Source organism: Emydura macquarii, unplaced genomic scaffold (assembly GCF_026122565.2).
Source record: "Emydura macquarii macquarii isolate MOO-44397 ecotype Brisbane River unplaced genomic scaffold, CSIRO-AGI_Emac_v2 contig_3128, whole genome shotgun sequence".
Lineage (NCBI taxonomy): Eukaryota > Metazoa > Chordata > Testudines > Chelidae > Emydura > Emydura macquarii.
The window spans coordinates 3280802-3293679 of NW_027133265.1; the positions used below are offsets into that span (position 1 = coordinate 3280802).

Here is a 12878-nt window from a genome sequence, read left to right on the forward strand (position 1 = left end):
ATCTTGCTGTCTGACAGGATGGGGCATGTCCTCCTGGCCAGACATAAAAAGAAAAAGAGCATTTCTTGTCATGTATTCAGTGCCATATCTGAAACATGATTGGGGAAGGGGGAGAGAATATTATTGGCTGAGGCCAAGTATAGTTGGAGACTGTTCATCTTATCAACCATGTCTTTTAAGAAAGAGTGATTAGAGATTGGGCAATGTTTATGAGGCCCACTGAATTGGTAGTTCTGTTCAGACTGTTGCATGATTGAAAGCAGGAGACTGCTTTCCTCAAAAGAGGTGTTGACTATCTTTGTTACAAGGGCGCCCATCCACTCATAACTCTTGCACCGGTGTTATTGTTTCTTCAATTAAATTAAAACTTCGGTAATGGAATGGAAAATCAGTCCCTTAATGTATTGCTTACAGCAACATGCATTCTATCATCTGGCTAATGTATGGGTTTAAATTTTCCTCCGTCTTTGTAAGGTAGATGAAATACTTGTGCTTTGTTTTACACTACTTAGACGTTATTCCTCAGCATTACTGATTTTTCAGTCATAGCAGGTCCAACAGTAAAAATTAGGCAAATTATCTTTAAACAATGCTGTCTTAAGGAAGACCTGATAATGCAGAAAGTTTTTTCCATTTTAATTCATCCTAATAATTCAAAATCTGTTACCTGTTGATTGAAGAACAGAATGCAACAGATTTTCAGATTGGAAGTTTGGTATTGCAGTATAACTTCTCTTTAATTTTTTCTTCATTCAGTCCAGGTTATACAAATTTGATTACTTGGACATCATTCAATTTATTAAATGAATAAATAGAAGTTCAAAAGCCTTCATTAACAGCTGTTTGGTGATTTACTGTTTGAATAGTATTTGGGACACAAAGTGTGGAGCTAAACATTTTAGAGGAATTGGCAACCAGTAGCAGTAAATAAGAGGTAAATTAATGACATTAAAAACATTAGTAGAAAAGGTCACCAACAAATCTTGAATTCCAAATAAGCCAATGTAGGTTCAAGAAAATTAGTCTTCTCCAAACATTATGAATTAAACAGAACATTGTTGACTGCAGTATATAATTATGTAGGGGTGCAGATCATCTTATCTTTGAGACACAATTACTTCATAGATACCTGTGTATACTGAAATTGATTTATCTGAATGACCTGGCTGGTATTACAGTATGTATGTGTTCATTTCAAGTTTAAAGTGGGGAGTCCTCTTCTCCCTTTTGGAGGAGGGATCAGAAGTAAAAAGTAAAGTTTTTTGAGCTAGATAGTGGAAACTAGGAAGAGAAATAAATTCTTTAACAAGCATTCAATGCATGTCTGCATGTTTTCATACAGTATTTATTCTGCATTGCCACTGTGTACAGTGTAGTAGTTCACACCTGCCTCAACAATATTGCTGTTGATTTTATAACTAATGTTACCTCCCTAATAGGTGGAGTCTAAAAATAAAAATATCTTATGTGCGGATTCTATGTGCAATAAGTGTGTTTCTGTAACTTCTAGAGAGGTCCTTTTAATCAGTGGGTGCGGGGAGAGAGAAGAATGGAGATTGTCTGCCTAGCCTCCTTTTCCCTTCAGAATCTCCTTAGAGAGAGAGATTTCTTGCCTATGCCCTGAAGGGGGACAGAGACAGCAAAGGCAGAAAGGGACTGAAGAGACCCAGTCTCTGCTTCTTTTCCTTTCCCAATGGTGCTTAAAGCACCTTGCCAGTAGAGGATACATTCATGGTGGAGCCCCATTCTGCCAGAGCCTGGGCAACTGATTTCCAGTGGTGGAAAATATGGCTGAGTTTTCCCTCCCTGAATTCTCCATTCTTTGTTTGATGCTGGTATTCCTTCTTGTGGAGTTAATATTTATTCCAGCTCTTTTAGGAATCTGGTTTTATTTCCTCTTAGTAACTGTAACCAGTTATAACAAATGTTTTTGTTCGTAATATTTTAATTGTGAGCTATGAGATGCTATTAGTATTTATTTTCTGTCACTGAGGATCTTTTGACTATATATCAATATTAGTGTGGATATATTGATCTCTGGTATGTGTACTACTTTGTATTGTTTCTTATTCAAGAGACATATACATTTTTAATAGCATTCCAGAGATGGAAGAGTTAAGGTGTCTGGGTGTAACTTTGGTGACTCTGGTTGAGTAGGATTGATTTACTAGGGGAATTGTTGGTGTATTTGTGTCAGTGGGTATGTTAAAAGGTGATGTCTACTGGTATATGGCTTTTTTCCTGTATATCCTGTTTTGTATTGTTCTGAATATGGCATTATCATCCACTATTTAGGTTTCAGTGAAGTGCAAAATATTTTTGTTTGTTTTCCCTGGGTTTTTCTTCAATGTTTAAATAAAAATATTGAAAAAAAGACCGAGTAATCTGAAAGTTTCAAATTAATTTGTTGTACTATAAAATTATCGATTTTATCTCAATGAGAAATTGACCAGTTTACCTTACTTAATCATTGTAATATGGCAGTGAGACAGCCACTAGCTACTATGCTTGCAGTCTCCCATTGTTCCCAATGAGAGTGAAGCCACAGGCTGTCCTCAGTCAAAATGGCTGCCATACATGTATAGCCTTTGAAATGGAAGCGTAAGATTACTCCTCGGAAAGATGACCATTCATTCTTTTCCAATGTTTGCAATGCAGCTGAAGTCAGGCTGACCTCGGGAAAGTTGACTCTCTCTTGGGTTCTATGGTTAGTAAACTGGGCAAGAAATTGTGAGGAGACGGGTGAATGGTATTGCAAATACTCATCAACATGTAGTTTTTGCTATACTACTGCAAAGTGATTTGACACACTCAATTAAGCAAATTAGTTAATTTAGTTGACTCTGTAGGGTTTCCTTCCAACACTCTGATTAATCAGAAAATTGGAAAAAAATCTGTGTTTATTTTCAAAACTGTATCTTCAGCCATTTTTTACGAAAATTTTATTTTTTTAAAAAGTGAACCAGAACTAGAAGGTTACAAAGGAAAATTCTGTTGCCACCTTCAATGCGGTGCATCTACAGTGCCATCACACTATATGAACCTTATAGAAACATTTTTATAATTCTTAGAAACATACTGTAAGAGGTTTCTGTTCTGAATCTCATTAAACGTCAAAAGTTAATTAGAATTGCTAACATTTTCTTTTTTCCACCCTCTACAGGAGTAACAACTGTGTTGACAATGACAACGTTGAGCATCAGTGCTCGAAATTCCCTCCCAAAAGTAGCTTATGCAACAGCCATGGATTGGTTTATTGCTGTTTGTTACGCATTTGTGTTCTCTGCATTAATAGAATTTGCCACTGTAAATTACTTCACAAAACGAGGATGGGCATGGGATGGAAAAAGCGTAGTCAATGATAAGGTAAATGATAATGAAACACATTTCTATTTCCAGTCAATTCTAAGAAACCAGTTGAACAGATATTTTGATAGTTGGTTATTATTGAAAAATACTTGACGTTTCAAACCAGTAGAAAGATTATGACTTGTGAGATGAAAGTAGGTGCGGATAGAAAGATGATGTAAAGTGTGTGCTCAAATTGCTAAACTTTAGCAGAAATTAAACGGTATACAAGAACTTTCTCTAGCAGGCTGCCGTTGGAGAAACGATTAGTGTCAAGGCTATCTCCACATTAATCGATAGCCTATTTGAGTCCTGTTAAATGACAAAAATATAAAATCTGAGGTTACACCACATTATACATCTGAGTCCTTCATGTGAAAATGAATAAAATCAGAGTAATATTTCTGTAAAAAATCTTTATTCAAAGTTCATGAAAATAAGCATCCTACACTTGCCTCCATTATATTTCAGAACATTGGAGATGTTGTCCCATTCACCTAACTTCTTTTTTCCTTATTTGTTTTATAGTTATCCATTTCCCTCTTATTCTTTATCTGTATTAATGTGGAGAATGAGGGAGTTAGGTGTAGGAGTTTTTTAAATAAATATATGCCCTTCAGGTTATATCTGATACTAACCTGCCCAAATGCCAGGTGTTATATCAAAGAGGCTGTTAAGGGGGAAGCAAACAGGAATCAAAACAGTGGCAAGGATATGGCTCCTTAAGGGATTAAGAGGTAAACCATTAGGGAATGGCATTGGTTGGCTCACACCAGGCTGCGTTGTTTACTCATCCCACGGCTGAAGGCCTAAGATCTAAAGGGGCGCTGATTAAAGATGCTGCCCATGAGAATGAGAGGGGGCCGCCCAGGGAGTGTCACGGAGAGCTAACAGTCAGACAAGGAGACACACAGAGGCAGATATTGCATGCTGCAGGCAGAATAGTCTGCTTCTCCCAGACATGGGCTGCTTCTCTTAAAGAGCTGGGCTAAGCGGAACTTACAAAAGCTTTCAAGGAAAGATTAAAGTATAGGTAAGGGCAATATACATATAGGACTCTTCGTTGTTTAACCCTTTGCTCTGAGTGTGAATGAGTAATGCTGTGTTTTGAAGACACTGTTTCTGGGTGACTACAAACTTACACTGTCATAGGCACCTGAAGAGCAAAGTGCCAAACTCAGCTGGGGTTGTTGGGTTAACAGGTTGTGTGTGTGTGTGGGTTGGGGGGGAAGGGGGCTGCTACAGCTCAGAGATCCAGTCTCGGAGTGGGTGGACAATGTGATTCCACTCAGAACAAGGTGCAGGAAGGCAGGTCTCTCAACAGAGATGTGCACTCAAGAGGGAGTCTCCCCAATAACCATGGCATGTGCATTATCAGCAAATTGTTGATGGACCAGAGGGTCATGAGGAACTTTGCAAAATATAATTGAACTTGAATATAGGCCTAGTATCTAGATCCCAGAAAGCATGGAAAAATGCAAGCACATAATGGACCTCTGACCAATTTAATCTCAGAAGATGAAGCCTGTTTAATTTTATGAATCTCTTAGGCTACCTGAAATTTCTTTTTGTCCATCTTATCATCACCTTAATCAGTAGCTCCAACTGGCAAAGGTGCAAGTAAGTGCTGACCAGTAGGACTTCTAAGCATGGGGGAGGAAGCTGAGAGTAGGAGGCAAAACAGCCTGGTGGCTGGCAAAAATAGCATGCCCAGACTAGGGCACAAGGCATTAAGCAGCTGGATGTGAGAAATACTTTTTCCTTAAAAACCAGGACACTTTTCTCAGTGGTTGGCCCATGTGGCTGCTCTGCTCTGAGTTTCTTTCAAGTGCAGCTCGTAAACACACTCCAGATAGGCAGTAGGAGTAATGGAAAATCATTAAAATGCCAGCTCTGTACTCTAGTTTTTACTGATTGGATTGCATTTAAGCAGCTGTGCTCTGACCTCCTCAGTCATGACCACGTTGTCCCTAAGCCATCAGTGCTGAATTTAGTGCAGTTCAGATTTGTTCACGGTGCTTATCCTTCTGCAAATTTGTCTGCACTATTCAGAACCCTCTTTGCTCAAATTCTCAATATCTGCTCATTTTGCATTTCCATTGGCAGCACTCATCAGTGGAGTCAAGAAAGTATCATTTGGATCCCTGTAGCCATCTGGTTTGTTAAGGAAAATAATACTTCACTACAATTGTTACTTTGACCCTGGTTCAATTTGGTTAATATTCAGTTGATTACTAGGTTTTCTGAGATATCATAGAGAGTAGGTATTAATAGTTCGTTGTTTTTAGCACCTTTCAAATATCACAGAGCTCTTTACAAACTTTAATAATGTAATTAAGCCTAACAGCAGACCTATGAGCTATGAAGTATTATCCTCAATTCACTAATGTCTTTTTTTCCTGATCTGTAAAGTAACTTGTTCAAGATCACACTCTGAAACTGTGGCCAACCAGTAACCAAGACTTGCCATTTCTGACCCCCCAGTCCTATGATTTAGCCTCTAGCATATACTTTATCCATTCGGTTAATTATAACCTCTTGTTGGTTGAAAAGCTCTGTCTCAAATTCCTTTTTTACACTATAGGACAATTGTCAAGAGTAGATGTCTAAGCATCACTTGCAAAATAAGAATGCAGTTATTAAACAGTTATCTCCATGCATCAAATAAGTAGTTGCCTGTGCAGAAACCAGGTTTGCATAAGTCACTGTGTATTTTGCACATGTAATTACCTTTTTTACGCTTACAGTATCTGCATATTCTACAGGCACAAATTTGGCCTCTCTTATTGAAAATGTGATCCTATGTATTTTTACACTGCAGACTCCTTGCCTGTCTATAGCTTTTATACCCAAATCCAACATTCATAGAAGTCAATGGAAAGACTCACATTGATTTCAGTGGGCACTAAAATGAATCCTTAGTTTTCACAGTCTGACTGCTGACCTCACAAACATGCTGAAATTAGCATATGATCTATTCTTAATACCAGCAAATGACATCTGAATGAATCAATGCAAGATCAAATCTTCAGTCACTTGGCTTTACGGAGAACATATGACACACAGTCATTCCACTATAATAGCAGTATTTGAGACACTATGAGACTTACATCAATATCTTGCAATAACTCTCATTTTAATATTTCGTTTAAGAAATCTCCACACACCAGAATTTTGTGTACTCTCAATTTATGTATTACAAATCCAAAACATACTTAGTTGTTACTAGGGCAAAATTCCTGATGAAGTCAACAGAAATTTTGCCTGACTAAGAAGTTTGGGATTTATCTAATTTATTTTAAATTCTGAACAAAAACTTACTAACATTGATGACACTTTGGCTTGTTGCATCTATTTTCAAATCACCTAGACTCCATTATTAAACATCCTTCTTAAGTGAAGTAGATATTGAGTGCTGTCCAGTTGTGTTTCTATCTCATCAGACACTCCTTACTTTAACCTATATTGTTTCTCAAATAAATTAGAATTTGATCCTTGTTATTTTTCCAGACCAATTCAGTTTAATATAATTCAGTTGGACTGAAGGTAGCAAAGAGGTCACAGAATATGAGAAATAATTTATATTAAAATGAGTGATGTCTGAGGATCAGACACCTACTGCTATTTGTAATGGATTCCAGAGGATTTGAAAATGGCTCAGTTAGCCAAAAGCATATCCCTACTGGGATGTTGGCATTAGAATTTAAAATGAATGTAAATGGAAGTTTGACATAATTCTGGGACATGGATGCTTCCTAATTAAATCAGATGTATTGATACCCTGAATCTGTGTGCTCAGGATATGTCTACACTTCAATTAGACTCCAATGGTTGACCTGTGCCAACTGACTTGGGCTCACAGGGCTTGCACTAAGGGGCTCATTAATGAGACTACAAATACCAAAGAAGCTTTTTAAAATCACACTGACTGTGTGCGAAAGCAGTGATTTTGCAGATTAGCTAACATGCTCCTCTCTTTCTGTTCTTTTTCCTCTCTGGATTTACACACCCTGATCCTGACAACACAAAGCTCAGCTGCTTCCAGCTAGTGAGCAATGTGGGGGCAACAAGAAATGACTGTGTTTACATTCCACTGACGTTCTTTTCTAACTCTGAAGTAGCCACTGGAACTTGTATTTCGCTGGGGAACTGAAGCAGGGATTGTAGGAATTTCTATAGTAAATATCAGTCCACGTTCACACTCCAGTCAGTACACTGATTGACACCATGCCCCACATGAGGTGAGAGCTTGAAGGAAACTCAGGAAGGGGAATATGACCACATTTCCCTCCCCTAGGCCATCTCCAGCAGCTTTTCCCATGGAACATGATGACATCTTAGGCTTGTGGAAGAACCCAAACTCAGGGGTCCTTACTAACATGTCCGTTGCCTAGCGGATGGTCCAGAATAAGCCAAACAACAGATTAGCAAAGTCAGAGTTTATTCTTTACGTAAAGAAGGTGGTCCCTTCAAATATAAGGAACGACAACTTAGAATTTTATGTTAACAGCTTATATAGCCCCACACAAAACTTTATACGTCATACACACTAAAAAAACTACCCATCCAGGAATTTTCCCAGCACAGCATTTTCAACTTTCCTTATCTAAGTTACAAGGTCTTTCTCTGCATTTCATCCCTGCTGGTGTCTAGGTTCCATAACTATCTTGTTAACCCTTAACATTCTAAGATTTAAACTTTTGCTAGAAAGACACTTTCAATCTCAGGCTTTTGCAGCCATTTCTAAAAATCAGTTCTCAGCAGAAACAGAGACTCCATCTTCTTTTCCCTTCACAGGCTACATCTACTCTGCGCACCCCTGTTGGTGGTGTGTTTGGGTATGTGTAGCTACACACTGCGGTGAAAGGCAGGCTTTGTCCACACTGCAGTGGGTAGCTGTCAATGAAAGTGTCAATGAAAGGCTCCAACAGAGGCAGTGGGGAAAGTCTCTGGCAGCGCAGTGGCTACATGGCTAAAAATAGCAATGAAGACAGGGGAGGCATGGCTTGTGTGTGTAGAAAGCTATGTAGGGTACATACCCCCGCTTCCCCCAGGTTTCAGGCATGTCTTTACTCACCCTACCAGAGCGTCACTATCTACCCTGCTGGGGGAAGAGAGGGCATGTACTGTATGTTCTCTGTACACCACCATAAAGAGTGTGCAGTGTAGATGTACCTTTATAAGCCACCAGGAGTAAGACATCACCCTACTCATGTAGCAGTTTCATCTCATCTTTTTCAGAGGGAATACACTGATTCTCACACCTCATTGAGTACGGCAAATGTGTATGGGCTTTCTCTTCTTGAGCAGCTCTAATTCCTCCATTCCTCCACATACACTGTATTAGGGTTTTCTTAGTTTGGGCTTGCTGCAGCAGACTGACCTATTTAGATCATGATTGGATTGATGCAGAGCCAGTATATACAACCTTCTGTAGCTTATAACACATAGAAATCTGCAAATACATTGTGTTGGATTGGGCCCAGAATTGGTAAACTTAAGCATTTTGAAAATATAGACAGGAAAATGAAGTCGTTCCATTTATTGATTTCATATGCTGTGTTTCGGTTGGATGTTTTTTCCTGTTTTCTTCAAATTCCCGTTTTCAATACCGATGCATTTTTAAAAAAAAAAGATGTTGAATGTTTAATATTTTATTAAGCTAATGAGCTTTACTTGTATTGGAGCAAATGCACCTGCATATTAATTAAGTCTGATACTGCTGAGATCTCTTGGGCCAGATTTTCAGGAGTGCTGGTTAGCACCCACAACTGGGACAACATTTTCAAAGAGAACTCAGTACCCAGCACCTTACATTATTCTTGATGAAAATCTGGCCACTTAATTTTAGGGGCCTAAATGGGTGATGGTCTCTCTTGAAAATTTAGCCTTTAAAGTCCAGATCCTGTGCCTCCTTGCATATGGTCAGACTCCTGAAGCTGGGTTTCAAGCCAGTGAAGTCAATCTTGCTATGCTCAGACACAGCAATTTGCCCTTCCACAACATTTTTCAGGATGAAGGCCTGTTTTCCAGGAGAAAAAAAATGGCCCAAGACATGGATCAAACTTGTATGTGTTTACCTACATTTGCTCATTCATTCATATATCTGATTGACATCATTTTAAAAAAGGTAAATTTATCAGGTAGATTGCTGTTAAATTTGCTTTTTGTATAGTCAAAAGGATATAAGTCACATCAAGGAGTTTAGGGTTTGTGTAACTTAAGTTTTACCAAATATAATATGAACAGAAATATTTTCAGGTGGTTGGATTTTTTAAAAAGTGTCAATCAAGACAGTTTTTTTTGTTTTTGATTTGAACATTCCCCTGCAGTGTTTGCAACCCAAACATTGCAGCATTGTGTTAGCACACAAGAAAAAAATGTAAATTGAAAAACATAGAAAATATTTTTCAAAATCACATGCCAAGCAGAGTGAAATGCACAGAGTAAGCAAAAACCAGAGTTGGTGATTAGATTTTAAAAATGTGCATCTCTGTATAACCTAGGAACTGATCCTGCATAGTGCAGGAAAGAGAGAGAGGTTTTTTGGACCACAGTAGTTGAAAAGACATAGTCCTATTAGTTCACATCTTGTTCAAGTATCAATGTTATGGTACACAAACAGCCAGCCTACTCTGTACAGATTACAGGTTTGTATTAAGGAGATGAAGGGACAGGGTGTGGAAGCGGTCATTGGCAGGCCTCTAAAGCCTCAATCCTGACTATCAAATCTGGGGCAGTGGATACGTACCTAAGGTAGTGATGATAATGGGAAGTAGGGCTGTCACTCACTCATACATGTTTCTTCCCCAGGTTTTAGCCACTGCAGGATTTTTAAAATGTCCTTAGTCAACCGAGCAAGCAATATACATAGCATTAAAAATATATGTGTATATCCAGATTCTCTTAAATAATGGAATTACAGTAAGAGTTTATATTTTTATTGGCATGGAATTATGAGGTGTGTGAATAATACCAACATTAGATTTGGGGGGGAGAGTTGGCCCACTTCCTAATTTTTATATTAATGAACTGACAGGTAACTTTAGTCATCTGGCTGTGTGGTCAGTCTTCAGCTATCCCCTCCAGCAGTGCATTGTAATAGTCCTTTCACTTCATGATGGTAGGGACTGGACATTAGGTCATCCAGAGTCACTTTATTATGGTGGCCCTTTTATTTTCCTGTTCCTTTCCCAGCTTCCTATTTACCATTAGCTCTAACAGAACACTGGCTCTCAAGCCAAGACTAGAGACTGTAATGCTTTTCTGAAGCTGGCTTCTACTCAATCAATATAGGTAGTAGCCAGGCCTTCAAAAATATCCACAAGCTCTGACCTTTCTTCCATGGAATCTTCTGTCGACTTCAGCGGGACTTCATGTGGGCATTAGGGCCCGTGCTTGCAGATTTCTTTATTAGATTGAGACACTAATCTGTAGCTTCTATCTGAGAGATTGAGGGCATTGTCTACATATGATTTGTCATTAAAGTACTCACTGACATTTATTTTACTATCTTCACTTTTTAAAAAACATTTGAAATGCTGTTTTAGTGACTCTGATTTGGCAAATGTGCCATACAGTAACTATTTAACTCCATGCTGTCTTCCAATAGAAAAAAGAAAAAGCATCTGTCATTAAGAAAAACAATGCCTATGCGGTGGCTGTTGCCAATTATGCTCCAAATATTACCAAGGACTCAGTGCTACCAACAATCTCCAAGAGTGCTACAACCACAGAACCCAACAAGGCAAAGCCAGAAGCCAAGCCACAAGAAGCAAAGAAAACATTCAACAGTGTTAGCAAAATTGACAGAATGTCTAGAATAATGTTCCCAGTCTTATTTGGTACCTTTAACTTAGTGTACTGGGCTACATATTTAAATAGGGAACCTGTCTTACTTGGGTTTGCTCCCTCAACCTAAAAGCTGAATTACACTGGGGATGTATAGCATCATTATAATCAGATGGGTTGTTTTGCTATGTAAAATACAACTAATAACTGCTAATCTGTGAACCAATATGTACAGCGTGTGTATATATATATATCTTATCCGTGTATCTCCAAAGGAGGCACACTGTTTATTCATGGGATCTGTAAACAGATAACACCCATGACAATATAGCCAGCTCTTTAAAAGTTCTACGCAGGAGTTTCCTTTAAACTGGGATTCAAATACACAGAATTATATCTTCTTCATACGATTTGATGAAAATATGGTCCTGCATAAATATTTAGGAACAATATTTTTTTTAATTTAAAGTTAAAATATTTTTCTATAAAATAACTGATTCTACTTTAATGGGAGAAGCTGTCGTTAAAAATGATTTTTAAAAAAAATCTTATTTCATACAATAGCACTGCCCATGTACATATTATAGAGGGATGACTTCAAACTATTCTGTTGTTCACAACCATTTTGGAAAGTAATTATGTTTTAAACTTAGTAAAGACTATTGGAATGCCAAGGCTATTAGTTCCTTGCTTCTCGACCTGCTTTGAAATTGTTAATGAAATATTCCAACTCATTTTAGTGAGCAGTAGTGGTTAATCAAATTTCTAGTGTCAATCAACTTCTGCTAGAAAAACTCTGATTCTCTTCAGTGTTTGTTTGTGTGAGGTTGTTGAACCAAGTTCTCTTATTCAGCAAGGTCAGAAAAGGCTTTTTAAATTAGATTATGAGACTGACATCAAATATTGTAACTGACACTCAGAAATTTTTCAGGGGCAAGTATATCAGAAGTATAAGATGCTCTTTTCCTGCTTAGTATTTACAGGACAATCTGCCTTAAAAAGGCTTTCTCACATCTGCCCATAAAAGCCATTGTTTTCAAAGGAAACAGCAGTTTGTGATTTCAGTCCAGGAAGTTGTCCTCATGGATAAGATTTATTGCTGCTTTTGTAAATTACAACTTTACATTTCACTGATATAACTTAACTTTGTATAATAGAAAGGATTTTGCTAAGATTTGAATGTTATTTTTTAATAAACTTCAGTGCGTCATCAGTAATTGTCAATTATTTAATACACAAAATATAACAAAATTGGAGCTGCCATTTGCAATTTTATATGAATAATTAATATTAGTAAAATTAATTTTCATCTGAACTTTTGCAAATATTCCTTATGCCCTGAAAGGCCTGGTAAATCATGGCATAACCAATGATTGTGTACTGTACTTAGATTTTAATATACTTGGCCAATCAAAAATATTTTGATTCACACATACATTAGCAGTTATTAGTTGACCTTTTAAAATGGATACACCTTTACCATGGTGTGTTTATAGTAGAAGCATATGTCATCGTATAGTGTCATTTATTGCAGTTTTGTACAGTACTTGAGTATAGTGCATAAAATAGATATGTTCAAAGTTTGACAAACTCGTACAGATATTTCTAAAAATGAATAAATGAATTATCTTAAGACATGGAAACTAGCAAAAACAAAGAAGAAGAATCAAACACTGCTTTTTTTGCTATTTAATTTTCTTGTCTTTTCTTTGTTTTTAATGTGATTCTATTTTGTGCTT

The 12878-nt window shown here is 37.5% G+C and overlaps 1 protein-coding gene across 1 annotated transcript in view; it reads left to right on the forward strand.

Annotated features, from left to right (window-relative positions):
* The window catches only part of GABRA2 (gamma-aminobutyric acid type A receptor subunit alpha2), an 83156-nt gene extending 70804 nt beyond the window's left edge, over positions 1 to 12352 (forward strand). Inside the window, exons 9-10 of the mRNA XM_067531179.1 lie at positions 3164 to 3366; positions 10961 to 12352. Coding sequence (XP_067387280.1) covers positions 3164 to 3366; positions 10961 to 11269 — 512 coding nt within the window. The 3' untranslated portion in view covers positions 11270 to 12352. The remainder of the gene's footprint in view (positions 1 to 3163; positions 3367 to 10960) is intronic.
* The last annotated feature ends 526 nt before the right edge of the window (positions 12353 to 12878 follow it).